The sequence below is a fragment of the Hypanus sabinus genome, chromosome 19 (assembly GCF_030144855.1).
Source record: "Hypanus sabinus isolate sHypSab1 chromosome 19, sHypSab1.hap1, whole genome shotgun sequence".
Taxonomy (NCBI): domain Eukaryota; kingdom Metazoa; phylum Chordata; class Chondrichthyes; order Myliobatiformes; family Dasyatidae; genus Hypanus; species Hypanus sabinus.
Genome location: NC_082724.1, coordinates 7,163,367 through 7,181,609, shown reverse-complemented (window position 1 = coordinate 7,181,609; position 18,243 = coordinate 7,163,367). Strand labels below are relative to the sequence as shown.

The 18,243-nt window shown below is 48.8% G+C and overlaps 1 protein-coding gene across 4 annotated transcripts in view; it reads right to left on the bottom strand.

The window, feature by feature from the left end:
- LOC132377710 (plexin-A1-like) overlaps positions 1-18,243 on the bottom strand; it is a 442,266-nt gene that overhangs the window by 344,354 nt on the left and 79,669 nt on the right. For all 4 annotated transcript variants that reach the window (XM_059943957.1, XM_059943960.1, XM_059943958.1 and 1 more), the window contains exon 2: positions 15,698-16,983. In XM_059943957.1, coding sequence (XP_059799940.1) covers positions 15,698-16,852 — 1,155 coding nt within the window. In that variant the 5' untranslated portion in view covers positions 16,853-16,983. The remainder of the gene's footprint in view (positions 1-15,697; positions 16,984-18,243) is intronic.

The window sequence follows — 18,243 nt, the reverse complement described above, 5'->3', positions numbered from 1 at the left end:
GCGGGAGGATAAAGAGTCGCTGTTTCAGGCCGAGGCACGTCATGAGGAAAGGAGTGAGAATAAGGAGTCGGGTCGAGGGGAAAGAGTGCAAGCTGACAGGTGACAGGTGAGCGGGGCAGTAGGGAAGGGGACGGAAGGGTGAGATGATAGGTGGAAGGGAAAAGGCTGAAGCGCTCAGTAGGAGAGGAGAATGGAGCATGGGAGAAAGGGAAGGAGGAGGGGTGGGCGCCAGAGACAGGACATGAGCAGGCGAGAAGGGGTAAGGGGAGAACCCCCATGCCCCTCCTATGGTAGCACAGAGGCACATCACGTAAAACCACTGCCTCGCGGCACCAGAGGCCTGTATCCAATCTGACTGCACAGCCGTCCTCACTCCCGGCGTGGAAAATACAGCAAGGCAAGGGTTATGAAAATATGGAGGCAGGAGTAGTTTTCAGACAGCGTGCAGTCAGCCCAGGCAAGAGAGGTTCTCTGGAACATAGCTCGACTTTGCAGAGCAGGGGACCGGAGCCAGTCAGCACACCACAACAGAAGGATGCAAACCAAGGATTCTAGGACAGCCGTCACTATTGGTCAGTCATTGGTCCTGAAGAGTTCTGGCTCGATATGTCGACTGTTTATTCCCCTCCATAGATGCTGCCTGACCTGCTGAGTTCCTCCAGCATTGTGTGTGTGTGTGTGTGTGTGTGTGTGTTGCTCAAGATTTCCATCACCTGCAGCATCTCGTGTTCATTATTGGCCTCTAGAGCACAGAATCTATTGATTATTATCACCGGTATTATCAAAGTGTGGTTAGTGATTGATTGTGCCAATATAGGATGTGAAAATGCACAGGGTGACCGACAGATCAACATCTATATCCAACTAGCCAGTCAATATCTGTATAAAAATGTCATTTCTTTGTTCAAACTTTAGAGCAGGGGCAGACTGCTCTCCTTGTGCGCAGGGAGAACAAGGGGCGGCACATTTAGTGTAACGCTCTACAGCGCCAGCTGGAAGATTTGAGTTTCAGTTCCTGCCACTGACGATAAGGAGTTCATATATCCTCCCCACGACCTCATTGGTTTCCCCCAAGTTACCCAGAGAGACGGGGTTGGGGGGGGCTCACTCAGAGGATCTCCTGGTGGGCTTGCTCCTGGGCCTGGCCAAGATGGCCGTTCATGGGTCCAGGTGGCAGACAGTCGAGGGCTCTGCCAGGGCCAACTGCCGCCCCTCTTCCAGGAATACGTTCGTGCCCAGGTCTCCTTGAGGGCATGCTGTCTCAATAGGTACAGTGGGCCCCCCACGGAATTGACCGTTTCATAGATGGCAATAATCTTACTTTAATTTGAATATGTTCACTGTTTTGTAAATACTTTTGTGTGCGTTCTTGTGTAGATAAAGTTTCATAGTTTTGTAAATAAAAAATAGATTGGGTCTCGTAATTTGCGAACATGCCACGTTCTGGACCCATCAAATGGATGTAATTGCAGAGAATGCACGACAGTACAATAATGCTCCTTCCTTGGGAGTCTCGGGAGGCTTGGCATGACATCATAGACTTCGACAAACTTCTATAGATGTGTAGTGAAAAGTGTATTGACTGCCTGCTACAGGAAAATCCTACAAAAGCCCAGTACACCACAGGCAAAGCCCTGCCAACCACTGAGCACATCTACATGAAGCGTTGCCATAGAAAAGCAGCATCCACCATCAGAGATGCTCACCACCCAGGCCATGCTCTCTCCTCACTGCTGCCGTCAGGAAAAAGGTACAGGAGCTTGCACCACCCACTATCCCTCAACTCCTCAACATCCATTTCGATGTTACCACAATCACTGACCTCACTTTAAGGACACTTTATCTTGTTATTTCATGTTCTCATTACTCATTGCTATTTATTTATATTTGCATTTGCACGGTTTGTTGTCTTCTGCACTCTGGTTGATCTTTCACTGATCCTGTTTACAGATTCTACAGATTTGCCAAGTACACAGAAGGATCCCAGGGTTGTACGTGGTGACGTACAAGTACTCTGATAATAAAATTTACTTTGTACTTTGACACCAGAAGTATGGCGAAACTTGAGGGCTGCCCCCAGCCCATCCTTAGACCGTGCTGGTCGATGACGCAGGCGACGCATTCCGCTGTTCCAAAGCACACTTGGCTAATGAAGCTCATCTTAGCTTAAAAATAAAGAAAGTATGACAGACGAACGAGCACAGGTTTCCAGAGACCATCTAATCGGCGATGGCTCAAGAAGACGACTCCCAGTCTGTCCAGCCTCTCCGGAGAACTCCTCCCAGACAGCCTTCAGCCCCAGGCCCACACGACGAGGATGAGGGGGCAGGGAGAGTGGTGGGGGTGACAGCTCTCTGTGTCACTGAACTCCAGTGCTGTCTGTGCGGAGTTTTCATGTTCTCCCAGCGACTCGGCGAGCTTCCCCCCCACATTCCAAAGGCGTGCGTGGGGTTTCGAGTCAAGCGGCCACTGTAAATTGCCCTTAGAGCATAGGTGAGGGGTAGAATCGGGGGGGGGGGGGGGGATGAATTAAATAGGATCACTGCACAGCCAGCGTGAATGAATGTTTAATGGGCTGAAGGACCAATATCTGTGTTGCATCGCTGTGACTCAATATCACTAACGCACAAATCAGATCATGGGGGTGTGGGTGTGGAGAGGACATTTATGTGGGTGGGTGGGTCAGAATCAAAAAAACAGAGCATAGACGGCACAGGCTCTTCGACCCACTATGTTATACTGACATTAGAAAGATCAATCTAACTCTTCCCTCCTGCCTGGCCCCTCATTTTTCTATCGTTTTAGAGCAGGGGCTCCCAATCTGTGGTTCAGAGACCCCTTGCTTAATGGTATCGGTCCACATAAGAAAGGTTGGGAGCCCGTGACTAAGAGTATTTTAAATGCCCCTATGTATCTGCCACTACCATCACCTCTGGGAGTGCATTCCACACACCCACCACTCTTCTGTGTAGAAAAAACTTACCCCTGACATCATACCTCCATATTTTCCTCCAATCACCTTAAAATTATGCCCCCTTGTGTTAGCTATCTCTGCCCCGGTTGTCCACTCTGTCGATGCTTGCTATCATCTTAGACACCTCTATCAAGTCAATTCATGACCTCTTTCGCTCTAAAGGGAAAAGCTCGGGCTCGCTCAGTCTACTCGCACAAAACGTGCTCTCTAGTCACTGTGCTGGAGGGGCATCTGAGGGGAACTTCTTCACTCAGAGGGTGGTGCGAGTGTGGAACGAGCCACCAATGGAAGTGGTAACATTTAAGAGAAGTTTGGATAGGTACATAAATGGGAGGGGTGTGGAGAAATGTGGTTCAGGTGCAGGCCAATGGGACTAAGACCTGGTCAGCATGCACCAGATGGACTGAAGGGCCTGCTCCTCTGGTTTCATGCTCTCAGACCAAACAAGTGAGGTCTTGATTCCTGAGAGAGTCCTTGGGACATTCCAGCAAGTTGTACACTGACTATCTTGGTCAAACCCCTTGTGACCACACTGAAGAACCAGTCCAGGGACAATTTATCTGGTGTGCGAAGGGCCGGGGAGACTGGGCAGGTGGGTCACGCAGTGGGCTTGAAGATCGGGGGGAGGCCAACATTAGCACCACGCTGGGAACAAACGAAGGACACAGGGTTCCATTGTGAGGGGTCTGAATATGCATGAGCAGGAATTGTTCTCGGAACAGCAGTGGAGGAGGGACAAGTGCCCGCTGACCCTCACCCTCACAGCTGAATGGCTTTCTGCACAACCCTCGCTGGTTCCCATCTGCCAGCCAGTTCAGGCAACTAATGGGAACGTTGCAGCTCCAGCCGCAGTCGCTTGTGTTTAATTAGCCCACACGGTGAAGTAATGTGAGAGGAGAACAATGCAGGATTAATGATCAGCAGCTCATCTCCGGGTCACCACTGTCCACTTGGATTCAAACGTCTCACACCGGTGATCTTCCGGGTACAGGGATGGGACACGACCAGGACCAGACAGGGAGAGGCAGAGAGACACAGGAAGTAAGAGACAGGCAGGTATACAGAGAGACAGAAACACAGAGACACTCAGAGAGACAGAGGAAGAGAGAAATAGAGATAGAGACAGAGATAGAGAGAGAGACAGAGGGATAGAGAAAGAGATATAGAGAGATAGAAAGATAGAGATAGAGAGAGAGAGAGAGAGAGATATTAACCACCAGAAAACATCCTCCATGGCGACTCCTCACCCTACAGAACACCACCCTTCCCAGTCAGAGTGGTGAGGATTAGAGACTGCTGGGCATTCCCAGAGCTATTGGGAGTGACATGTGCAAGGACGTGGCTCCAGGACGACATCCCATGCACCATCAATCTTCAGACAATCCCATTCAGGAACTTGCTCCAATATTTCTGTGACTGTGGGTACTACTGTAACCATATGTGCCAATGCCTTCGAACAGAAAATCCAAAGAAGGTGGGGGATCTGGCCCATTCCACCACAGGTAAAGCTCCCCACCACTGAGCACATCTACATGAAACACCGTCGCAGGAAAGCAGCATCCATCATCAGGGGCCTCCACCACCCAGGGCATGTTCTCTTCTCACTGCTGTCATCGGGTAGAAGGTACAGGAGTCTCAGGTTCAAGAACCGTGGCTACCCTTCGACCATCAGGCTCTTAAACAAACGGGGACAACTACACTCGCTTGCCCACACATTGAGACGTTCCCATAACCAATGATCTCACTTTAAGGACACTATCTCATTATTTCATGTTCTCATTATTTTTCACTATTTATTTATGCTTGCATTGGCAGTTTGTTGTCTTCTGCACTCTGGTTGATCCTCTCGTAGCCACTATTTTATAGGGGGTATGCCCATCGGAAAGTGAATGGTGGGGGTGTATGTGCTGACATGCACTCTATGCACTTTGATAATAAAATTTACTTCCAATTTTACGTGCTGCGTGTGGCTACAGTATGTGTACTGTGTTTTGCACCTTGGCCCTGGAAATACACAGCCCTGTTCAACAATTAATCTTCAAGCTGAATTTGAGAAGAATGCTGCTGAGTTTGTTGGTGGGTTATTTTTAAAGCAGTGGTTTGTGTGGTCAGCAGCGAGGGTGGAATGTTCACAGGGATTACCCGATATCAGGATGAGACCAGCCGGAATTTCCTCTTATCAGGGAGACAACCAATTCATATCCCTGCCAAACATCAACAGAGTGCAAACACGAGGAAATCTGCAGATGCTGGAAATTCAAACAACACACACAAAATGCTGGAGGAACACAGCAGGCCAGGCAGCATCTACAGGGAGAAGCACTGTCAACATTTCGGGCCGAGACCCTTCGTCAGGACTGAGTGCTCTGACCACAGTGGAATACAACAGAAAGTCTAGCGGCACAGCACAGGAACAGGCCCTTCGGCCCACAATATCTGTGCTGGACATGATGATTCACAGGAGAGGAGAATCAGGGAAGATTTGATGCAGGAAAATGTAATTAAGCAAGGTTATAGATAAGTAAACACAAAGTTCACAATCCTGACGAAGGGTCTCGGCCCAAAACGTTGACTGCTCGTTTCCACGGATGCTGCCCGACCTGCTGAGTTCCTCCAGCGTGTTGTACGTGCTGTTATAGATAAGTAAAATGGGGCCTTCTCCCCTCAGCTAAAGGAGGGAGTTGAATGAAAGATCACAGGCTAAAGGTGAAAGATAAAACATTTCAGGGTCTTGAGGGGGAACTACTTCACTCAGAGGATGGTGTGAGTGTGGAACAAGCTGCCAGCAGAAGTGGTAGATGTGGGCTCAATTCAGAATCAGGTTTAATATCACTGGCATACGTCGTGAAATTTGTTGCTTTGCGGCAGCAATACAATGCAATGCATAATAAACGCTGTAAATTACAGTAGGTATATATATTTAAAAAGTTAAATCAAATAAATAGTGCAAGAAGTGGGGGGAAGTATTGAGGTAGTGTTTGTGGGTTCAATGTCCATTCAGAAATCTGATGGCAGAGGGGAAGGTAGCGTTCCTGAATTGTTGAGTGCGCCTTCAGACTCCTGAACCTCCTCCTTGAGGGCATGTCCTGGTGTTCCGAGCAATTATAACATTTAAGAGAAGTTTGGATAAGTACATGGATGAAAGAGGTATGGAGGGTAATGGTTTGGGTGCCGGTAGGCGGGAAAAAGCAGACTGGTCTGCTGGAGATCAGACGGGCTGAAGGATCTGTTCTATGTCTCTGAATTTTCAAATTAAACTAATCACTCCTGCCTGCACATATCCGACCATTCTCCACACATTCACGTGCCCCTTGGATGCTGCCATCACATTCATCGCCATTACCACATTGAGAAGCCCATTCCCGGCTCCCAACGCTGCAGGAAAAAATTACTTGCCCACATAGAGTACAGCACATTACAGGCCCTTCGGCCCACAATGTTGTGCCAACCCTCAAACCCTTCATTTACAAACAGGAGAGATTCCTTTACTTGCTATTTTGAGGTGGTAATATGTTTTCCTTGAACCCTTTGCCCTCTCACCTCAGAGGTAGGCCCTGTGGCACACTGGGATAAAGATTCTGACCGCCTACCCCATCTCTGCCCCTCATAACTTTATAAACCTCCGTCAGGTTTCCCTGGGCCACCGGCACCCCAGAGAAAACAATCCCAAGTTTACTCCGACCTCTCCTTGTAGCTCATACCCTCTGCTGCAGGCAGCGTCCCGATGAATCTCAACTTAGTAACACACACAAAATGCTGGAGGAACTCGAGCAGCATCTATGGAAAGGAATAAACAGTCAATGCTTCAGTCTGAGCGCCTGCATGGAAAGCAAGCAAAACAAGGTGTGGAAAGGGGTGAAGTACAAACTAGAGGAGATTGATGAAACCAGGCAAGGGGGGGGGGGGGAAAGAGGAAAAGTAAGAAACTGGGAGGTTTTAGGCTGAAAAAGAAGGAATGTGACAGGAGCGCAGAGTGGACCTTGGGAGAAAGGGAAGGAGGAAGGGCACCTGAGGGAGGCGAGGTAAAAGAGGGAAAGGCAGGGTAGGGGCGAAATCACCGGAGGTCAGAGGAACCGATGGTGACACCATCAGCATCACAGATGGAATATGAGCTGGTGCTGTTCCACCTTGAGGGTGGCCCCATCGCGATCGGAGAGGTGGCCACGGACCATTGGGTCGGAGTGAGAACGGGATGGTAAACTGAAAATGGGCCACCACCGGGAGTTCCTGCCTTTTCCTCCAATCTGCATCGGATCTCACTGGTGCAAAGGACAAACGCACAGGTGACATGTCGCCTGACCTGAACCCTCTCCGAAGCTCCACATCTTTCCCATGGCCAGAATGACACAGAATAATGTAAGCACAAGATCCACTTCATCCTCAGCTATAAATATAATCCACGAAGAGGCCCAGATGCAAAGGCTGTGAGGTCAGGAAACTCTGGAACGTAAGATAGCGCCTTTCCAGTGAGCTGGCGTTCAGATCTAAGAGCGAGAGAGTTGCCCCCGGTTCTTCCTCCTTACCCCCGGCAAACTCTCCCGCCTATATCCGGCTCTGCCGATCATCGTGAGGCAACCAGACAGCCCCGCGGCCACAGAGAGAAATGGCAGGACAGTAGCACAGTGGTTAGCGCAACGCGTTACAGTACCAGCGACGCGGGTTCAATTCCCGTCACTGCCTGTAAGGAGTTGGTGTGTTCTCTCCGCGGCCGGGTGGGTTTTCTATATGTGCGGCAGTCCAAAGACGTAGTGGTTGGTAGGTTAAGTTATCTCGTGAATTGGCCAGGGTTAAATCTGGAGATTGCTGGGCAGTTCAAAGAGCCTACTCCCTGCTGCGTCTCGACATATCAATATTAACGCTCTAACGGGCAACTCTGTCACATGCACATCCAAACATACAGTGAACAGCGCCATTTACGTCAACAGTCTGAGGGCCGTGCCGGGGGCCACACTTCCGCTGTCAACACAGCCTGTGCACAGCCGACTAACCCTGACCCGTGAGGTTCTGGACTGCGGGATGAACGAGACCGAAGCACCTGGAGGAAAAGATGAAACCCGAGACCCAGCCACGGGAAGAACGTACAAACTCCGCACAAGCAGCAGAGAGAACTGAACCCCGATCGGTGATCGCTGGCATCATTCCCCCCCCCCAAAGGAATTAGCTCCAATGAACACACGTACGGTGAAGTATGCGTCGCTTGCGTTGAGGGAGGATGTGCTGGGGGCAGCCCACGGGTGTGGCCGTGCTTCCTTCGCCAATACAGCCTGCCCACAACTTGCTAAGCCTTAAGCCGCATGGCTTTGGAATTTCGGAGGAAACCGGAGCACCTGGAGGAAACCCACACAGTCGCAGGGGGACCGTACAAATCCCCAACAGACAGCAGCAGGAGTTGAAACCCGATCTCACCGCTGGCTGCTGAAAAGCGATTGCACTCTCCGCTACACTATCGCGGCCATCAGCCCCTTCAAGGAGACTGCGGTGGCAGGTTACACCCCCAGGGAGCCCAGCACCGAACACTTCAAAGTCCACTAATCCCCTCGCACACAACCCGCAGCTGAAATGCAGCATCACATGTGAAGTCGCCGCATCATTACTGCGCCTGGCTCCAACTGTGTCAGTGTTTCAATAAACACCGTGAAACAACAAATACAGCTGTACACATCGCCTGGCAAAGCCATTACGGATGCATCAATAAATAATTAAGCTTCCAATTAGCTTGCTGATGGCAAAAGTCCTGGATTTTCCCAGCAAGCGATTTAGTCACGCTCCCTTACTGGAGAGAGTCACATGATTGGACGAGTGTGCCTTAAAATCACTTCAAGGGCTGGAGACAAACAAACCCAGATGCTGCAATTTGGCCTGAGAGCAAAGTTCTGGAGGGACTCAGGGGGTCAGGCAGCATCTGTGGGGGATGGGGAGGTGAACGGACAGTCGACGTTTGGGGTTGAGACCCTTTAACTGTTGTGAAGGACAGTGAGAACATAAGACTCTGTGATGGACTTTTCTATATATAGTAGAATTAGGCCATTTGGTCCATCGAGTCTGTTCCACCACGGTAGATCGATTTCCCTCTCAGCCCCTATCTTCTGCCTTCTCCCCGTATCCCTTCATGCCCTGAATAATCAAGAATCTATCAAGCTCTCCCTTCAATACACCCGATGACCTGGCCTCCATAGCTGCCCGTAGCAATGAATTCCAGAGAATCATCACCCTCTGGCTAAAGAAATCCCTCCTCACCTCTGAGAGGAGAGAAAGAAGGACGGCACAGTAGCGTAACGATGAAGAGTTTGTACGTTCACCCCGTGACCGCGCAATTTTCATCTGGGTGCTCCGGTTTTCCGCCAACATCCCAAAGATGTACAGGGTCACGAGCAAGAGCTGGCAGGTGATGAGAGGACCTAGCAGGTAAAGTGGAGCTAAAGCAAGATGGAGGATGGAGTGAGTGACAGGGACTGGGAGGTAATGAGTGGATCCGGGGTGAGGAGGAGCGACAGGCAGACTGGAGGAGGGGAGAATGACGGGGAGGTGATAGGTGGATTGTGGAGTGAGGAGGAGGGGCTAGTGACAGGTGATAGGTGGAGGCAACAAGGGACTGAAGGTGAGGGAGTCTGACAGGAGAGAAAGGTGGAACATGAAGCCAAACATTGGAGGAGGGCGGGGGGCAGATGGAAGCAGTGGAGGGGGTGGGGACCCAGAGGGAGGAGTATGTAGGTGATGGGCCAAATGGGTAATCAGAAGGTAGCTTCAGGAAGAATACCTGCATCAAGGACGCTTGCCACCAATGCCATTCCCTTTCCTAGAGACAAGAGCCCATCAGCCCCGACACCAGACCCAAGAACAGCTTCTTCCCCACGGCTGTTTCAGTCTTGAACCTACAACCTCTTTCACATCTTTCTCGACGGCGCTGCCACATAATCCAACTTCTAATTCCCCACTTCCATTACTGTCTCCTTTACATTTCGCTTTGCACCATTCGGTTGGTTTACATCTGTCACTAAATCCGATGCTGTATTTATAAAGTCACAGAGAACCACAGCCCAAAAACAGGCCATTTGGCCCATCTAGTACGTGCCAAACTGTTATTCTACCTAGTCCCATCAACCCACACCGGTACCACATCCCTCCATGCCCAATGCACCCATGTCATTATCCAAACTTCGCTTAAATATTGCAGTTGAAGCCGCATTCATACTTCCACTGGCAGCTCTGAGTGAAGAAATTCCCCCTCAGGCTCCCCCTCAATCAGCCTTTTCTACCTTGCAGCGATGGAGGATGAGAGGTGACCTGATACAGGTGTATAAGATGATGAGAGGCATTGATCGTGTGGAAAGTCAGAGGCTTTTCTCCAGGGCTGAAATCGCTAGCACGAGAGGGCACAGGTTTAAGGTGCTTGGAAGCTGGCACAGAGGAGATGTCAGGGGTAAGTTTTTTACGCAGAGAGTGGTGAGTGCGTGGAATGGGCTGTCGGCGGCAGTGGTGGAGGCGGATATGATAGGGTCTTTTAAGAGACTCCTGGATAGATACATGGCGCTTAGAAAAATAAAGGGCTATGGATAAGCCTAGATAATTTCTCAGGTAAGGACATGTTCGGCACAGCATTGTGGGCCGAAGGGCCTGTATCATGCTGTAGGTTTTCTGTGTTTCAATCATCATCACCATATATACCATTTCTTCTGTGGGCTCTAGGAAAAGCAAGAAATTCCATTGCACCCTATTGTATGTGACTGTAAGGACATCTTCAAAAGTTGATGCCTCAAGAAATGGCATCCATCTATAAAAATCCCTCACAATCCGGGAATGCCCCCTCCTCACCGCTTAAAGCAGGAGGCATGAGAGCCTGAAGACCAACACAATGATTCAGGAACAGCTTCTTCCCTTCCACCATCAGATTTCTGAACAGACCAGAAACACTACCTCATTCTTCTTTTTCTTTGGAACAATTAATTTTTTGTCATTTATAGTAAGATTTTATTTTTTGCATGGTACTGCTGCCAGAAGGACAACTAATTTCACACTGTCCAAGTCAGTGATAATAAACCTAATTAAATTGGGGATCGATCAAAAGTCCTGAATTAGAAGATTGCAGAAATGCCAATTGTATCAGGAGATGCAGCAGATTACAGATATAAGAGGGGAAGACTACAGAGAGATTCGAGAACTGGAATCAAAATGTGAAAATCAATTATTCCCCTCACTGTGTCGAAGGCCAAGAATCCCAACTGGGTTAATTAAGGCCAAAAATCCAATTGTTTTCTGTCTGTTTTACAGCATAGGGCATAGTTTTGTATTCTCCATGGAAGATTCATGTCCAAAATACCAGTGGGGTTGAGATGGGGCCTCCTTGCAAGATATCTGTCCGCCATCACCGCAGCACAGCGCTGGTTCTGTTAGTCTGGCCTGGCTCTGACTTGCTGCGTCACCCACTGGTATGGAGGCTTCAACGCATCGAATCGCAGACTCGGCCAGTTCCATCATGGGCACACCGATCCCCACCACCAAAAGCATCTTCAGGAGGAGGTGTCCCAAGAACGTGGCAGCCCTCACTTAGAATCCTTAGCATCCTAGATGCGCCCTCTCCTCATAACTATAGTCGAGGACGAGGTACAGGAGCCCACAGACCCACACTGATGAGTGGCATTATAGCGGATAGTTCAATCAGTTTACAGCACTAGCCATTAGAATCGGAATCAGGTTTGAGATCACTGGTGTATGTTGTCTTTGCAGCAGCAGTACAATGCAATACATAATTATAAAAATGTGATTTACAGTCAATATATTATATACACTAGTTAAATTAAATAACTAGTGCAAAAAACAGAAATAAAAAAGTAGTGAGGTAGTGTTCATGGGTTCAGTGTCCATTCAGAAATCGGATGGAAGAGGGGAAGAAGCTGTTCCTAAATTGTTGCGTGTGTGCCTTCAGGCTTCTGTACCTCCTTCCTAACGGTAGCAAAGAGAACAAGGCATGACTGAGTTAATGGGCATCCTTGATAATGGATGCCGCCTTCTTGAGGCATTGCTCATTGAAGATGTCCTGGATACTACGGAGGCTAGTGCCCATGATGGAGCTGACTGAGTTTACAACTCTCTGCCCCTTACTTTGATCCTGTGCAGTAGCCCCACCCCAAGACCAGACAGTGATGTGGCCAATTACAATGCTCTCCACGGTAGATCTGTAGAAATTTGCAAGGAACTCCGATCGTGTTTCATGTCCCAGCCTCTGTCTGTAAGGAGTTTGTACTTCATCCCTGTGACTTTGGGTCTTTCCTCCAGTTTCCCCCCACATCGCAATCCTCAAATGCAAATGCACTTCACTGTTTCGATGCCTATGTGAGAAATAAACTAATATCTCTTTACTCAAAAGATGATTTAGGTACTTCCCATCTGCAATCTGATCTTTGCAATGTGCACAACCACTACATTCCGGTTTTTGTACTGTTTATTTATCTGTAACTTACACTAACTTTACGTCTTTGCTGCTGCAAACCGAATCTCTCATCAGAAGTAACCTGTTTCAGAACTAAGCATCTTTTGAAGATCACACACCTTCATCCTGATTTCAGTAAAACATCTCAAGCACGTTTTCTCATTGAAAAAACATTGACCATTCAACACAAAGGAGCTTCTGTCTGCTGCTGATGGACATTTTACCTGGAATGAAAGTAAAGCGCATCTAATAAAAAATACATTAGCATTTCATTAGTTCCTCTCGAGCCAGCAGCTTTTCACAGCAGGCCAACTTACGACCTTTCATATTTAATAGTTTTTCATTAAACAAGTCAGCCTGTGATACAAGGAGAAGAGAAAGCCAGATTAATTACTTCTCCCGAGGACTGATGTCACGTGTGTCAGGTTACACAGCAAGATCCAACTGAGTGAAGAAGGTAGGAATGTCCAAGATCTGAAAAGTCCCTCTCTTCTTCAAATGAGGATTTGGGCCACAGGCATTGGTATAGTACCACATGTGCCGAGATACAATGAAAAGCTTTTCTTCTGTAGCCCATCCATACACGGAGCGGCATGGTAACATAGTGGTTAGCACAACACTTTACAGTACAGGTAGCCGGGTTCAATTCTTGTCACTGCCTGTCAGGAGTTTGCACTTTGACCCTGTGACCATGCAGGTTCCCTCCGGGTGCTCCGGTTTCCTCCCACGATCCAAAAAAACACCAGTTGGCAGGTTAACTGTCATTGTAAATTGTCCCGGGATTAGGCTGGGGTTAAAATCGGGAGTTGTTGGGTGGCCTGGCTGGAGGGGCCTGTGTACACTGTATCTCAATGAATAAACAAACACCATTCCACACACAGAACATAGAACAGTACAGGCCCTTCGGCCCACAATGTTGCACCAACATTTCAACCTATTCCAGCTTCTACATAATTTCTGTCATGGGGTGAACAGAAATGAACACAATATTCCAAGTGTGATCTATTTAAACGTTATTATCAAAGTACATATATGTCACCATACATAACACTGAGATTCATTTTCTTGGCGGCATACTCAACAAATCTAGAGAATAATAGCTTTAACGCAATCAATGCAAGTGTGCCTAACTATGGACTCAACCAGAGTACAGAAGACAACAAATTCGGCAAATGCAAAAAGAATTAATAATAATAAATAAATACGCAATAACTATCGAGATCATGAGATGAAGAGTTCTTGAAATTGAGTCCAAAGAAAACAGTTACAGATAGAGTGCATTGCAGGCAGAGGAGGTGGAAATCATAAACATGAGAAAGTCTTCAGATGCTGGAAATCCAGAGTACCCCATACAGAATGCTGGATGAACTCAGTAAGTCAGGCAGCATTTATGGAAATGAATAAACTGTTCACTTTTTGGGCTGAGAGCTCCTGAATGAGGGGGGAAGATGCCAGAATAAAAAGGTGGGGAAGGGGAAGGAGGCTACCCAGAAAGTAATGGGTGAAGCCAGATGGGTGGGAAAGGTCAAGGGTTGGAGGGGAAGGAATCTGGTTGGAGAGGAGACGGAGTGCAACATCCATAATGAGGTGGATAGGGAGATCAATTATTCATCTTTTAGCATACAAAGAGATCTAGTCAAGTGTTTAACCGCATCTCTCTAAACCGCTTCTTAACGGTGTCATTTAAATACAACACACACGAGATGCTGGTGAAATGCAGCAGGCCAGGCAGCATCTATGGAGAAGAGTAAACAGTCGATGTTTCAGGCCAGAAAGAAAGAGGAGCAGGCAGAGTAAGAAGGTGTGGGAGGGAGGGGAGGAAGAAGTACAAGGTGGTAGGTGATAGTGAATCTAAGAGAGGGGGAGGGATGAAGTAAAGAGCTGGGAAGTTGAATGGTGAAAGAGATAAAGGGCTGGAGAAGGGGGAATCTGATAGGAGAGGAGAGAAGACCATGGAAGAAAGTGAAGGGGTAGGAGCATCAGAAGGAGGTGATAGGAAGGTAAGGAGATAAGGACAAGAGAGGGAAACAGGAATGGGGAATGGGGATGGGGGTGGGGGTATCAATTTAAATGTTGTAATTGTACCTGTTACAACCATTTCCTCTGGCAGCTCATTCCATTTAACCACTGTGGTCCCTGAGGTCCTCTCTTTAACCTCTCCCCTTAAAACCATCCCCCTCTAGTTTTTAGTTTCTCTTCCCTAGGTGAAAAATGAAGTGTACTGCCTTTGTCTATGTCCTTCATTATGTCATACACATCTATAAGGTCATCCCTCAGTCTCCAGCGTTGCAAGAAATAAAGTCCTTGTCTGCCCAACCTCTCTCCAGAATTCCAATCCTTGAATCCCGGCAGCATCCTCATAAATGATCTCTGCATTCTTCCCAGCTTGATGTGGTCACATTGCAGAATAGAAGGCCATTCAGCCCATTGAACCTGTTGCCTCACAGGTATGTCCTACTCCAACTGATCTTTCCAGTAATCTTTGCTCATTTCTATTCATAGGAGAGCGTCGGCTCCAAGAGCACAGGCTCAGAATAAAGAGATGTCCCTTTAGAATGGAGATGAGGAGGCATTTCTTCAGCCAGCGGGTGGTGAATCTTTGGAATTCATTGCCACAGAGGGTAGTGGAGGCCGTCATTAGGTTTACTCAAGGCAGAGATTGATAAGCTTTTGATTGTTAAGGGTGTTAAAGGTTATGGGGGGGGGGGGAGTAGGAAAAGGATAAATACAAGCAGGCTTTCTCCCTGAAGGTGGCTGAGACAACAACTACAAGTCATGGGTTAAGGGTGAAAGGGGAACTTCGGCACTCAGAGGGCAGTGCGAGTGTGGAACGAGATGACAGTGGAAGTGGTGGATGCCAGTTCAATTGGAACAATGAGGAGAAGTTTGTATGGATGTCAAAGGGAAGGGTATGGAGGGCTAAGTTGTAGGTGAGGGTTGATGGGACCAGGCAGGATAACAGCTTGGCACAGAATAGATAGGCTGAAGGGCCTGTTTATTTTCTGTATTCCTCTGTCAGTTTGTTTTACCATTCAACCACAGACTCAGCTGGCTGAATGGCCTAATCTGATTTCCACATCTTATGGCCAATGTTGATTCCTCTAAGACTCCTGCTGTCCAACTTAACTACGGTCAACTTAATTGTGGCAAATTCAAATGAAGTTTTCCACTGTACTTCATTACATATAATAACTGAATCCACTGCTAGTCACCTACCTACCCAAGGCTTTACGGAATTTGGAGCAACCAGATGAAACCCACGCGGAATTTGGAAAGTAATCAAGTCTGGTACTCACGGAATTTATGCAGGCCAGTTCCTTGTTGAGTAGCCAAGGCAATGAGAGCTTCCCTTCCCCCCTGTAGCAGGACTGGATCCTGTCTTTAATCTTCTCCTTAATCTTCCTCAACGTGAACAGGCAGAGGGCAGACTCCTTGGGCGGCTTCATCCGGTTCTTCTGCCCCTGGGAGAAGACGGTGAAGAGGATGTCCTCCTTTTCAGAGATCTTCAGGGAGCGAGCCAGGTACTTGCCCGGTTTGGCCAGGTAGGCGTCCTGAATGAGCCGATACTCCACGCCATCCTTCAAGCAGCCAATGGGAAACTCGACGTAGGAGTAGAACTTGGGGTCGCCCACGCACAGCCGGACGATCTTTGAGGTGAAGAACTGCTCACCGCTGGAATCCGGCGACGTTAGCTGGGTGTCGAGTTGAAGGGTCAGGTAGTAGACGAACTGCTCGCTGCTGAAGCTGTAGATGTAGTAGATATCAAAGGCCGGGAACTTGGACAGCGTGTCCGATGGGATCTTCAGCTGTGAGGAGACAAACTCATCCTGGTAGACAAAGCCAAACATCTCCGCGTTCTCCTCGTTGACCATCAGTTTCCGGCTGGAGAGGGTGGGGAAATACTCCGACTTGCCATCGATAGGCGTGCCAATGAAGAGTTTGTTGTTGGTGCTGTTGGGGCCAGAGATGATTACACCAGACATGGTGGCTGCCTCGCTAACGCTAGAAAGGTAGTGCTCCTTCCGGTGGTGGGGCTCCCCCAACTTGAAGAGGTCATCCAGCCGCAGGAACTGGCAGATGCCCTGGAAGGTGCTCCCACAGGCGATGAGGCGGTTCTGGGCGTAGTCTATAAGCAGGAGCTTGTTGACGTTGCGGGTGAGGGCCAGCGGATGGGGGCAGGATTGCACGCTAGGTGGCGGGTAGCAGCGCACATTGTCCTCCACGGGACCCGTAACGTGGGAGCGCAGCAAGCTCAGGTTGCTCGCCAACTTATAGATCCTGTCCACGGCCCCCACGTAGACCACCCCCGTCCCCTGGTGGACCGCGAGGTGGGTTAGGCTGGTATCGGAGGCTCCGAAGGTCCTGAAAGGTGGGTGGGCCCCGGTCGCCAGGGCAACCAGGTGGGATACCAGGTGGAAGGCCCACAGATAGCCAGCCCACCGCTCCGCCATCCCGCTCCCCAGCGCCGTCTCTCTCTCTCCCGCCTCCTGCCGCCACTCGGATGTAGTAGACCCTGCGAGACCGCTTGCTCGGGAAAGCCCCCTCGCCTATGTCATCCTCCCGGCTGGAGAGGTGGTGGACGCTGCAAGAGAAGGAGAACTTCATTAAAAGTGCTGCCCATGTGGAGTTTGTACGCCCTCCCACCACTACATCCCCTCCAGCACCCCTGAAGTAGGTCGATCAGTCAGTATAAACTACCTTCAGTGTTGGGCCGACTGCTGGAGGGAGTGGGATGGATAATAACGAGTGCGTGCGAGAGCGAATAAGGGGAGATGTAGGCTTGATCCTAGTGCTGACATGGACTTGATGGGCCAAATAGCCCCCCATAGTACGAAAGTACAATACGAATATTAAGGTGGTCAGTTTCATGGAACTTGTTCCAAACCATCAATTTACTGGAGGAACCCCAATGGCTCATTGAGTCACACCGCACAGGACAGGCCCTTTGGCCCAACTGGTCCTTACAACCAAGATCCCCATCTTAACCAGCCTAATTTAAAGATTAGCTTTATTTGTCATGCGCACATCGAAACACACGTTAGATCAATGGCCAAACACCATCTTCTCCTCATATTCTCACTTATTTACAGAATTGGGAAAGCTCTAGACCTCTGTGTCTAATTAGTGATTTAGCCTCCACAGATTTCTAGGGGAGGCCAAAAGGAAATGATTGAGAGGCAAAGCATGCTCAATTAAACCACTGGCTTTCCTCTTGGGCAGGTGTTCCCAAACTGTTTTATTCCATGGAATCCTACCATTAACTGAGCTCAGGCTGGAAACCCCTGCTCTTGCAAAACACTTCTTGTACTGGTTGAGTTGGCCTGGTTTATATGTAAAATTCCCAGGATGGGGTGGGGGGGTGGGTATTGAAGGCTAGGCCCACAGCCTGCTGAAATGGGTAAGACTCATATTCCTTAGCCAAGCAAGGGCCATCTGAGGTACGGGTACCTGTCCAATTAACATATGATGCCACCCGGTTTATCCAGGTCTTCAGTGGGGTAGGACCTGATGTTCTCTACATCCATTGGTGACTCCAATCCTACACCAACACAGGTGACCCTTCTGAAATGGGTGAACTATCTTCCCAGTCAGAGGACAAACAGCAATAATGCTCATGTCCAATTTTGATCACATCCCAATGAATTAAATACTTCATTGTTATAATTTTGGAGCACTTGTCCTGGGCCCAGCACAACATCTAAAATTTTCACAAAGATGTGTGGTGGACAGCCTATTGACTACCTGCATTGCGGCCTAGTACAGAAAGGAAAAGCCTACAAAAAGAGGTGGAAACAACACGGTCCACAGGTAATGTCCTCCCGCCACTGAGCACATCTACAGG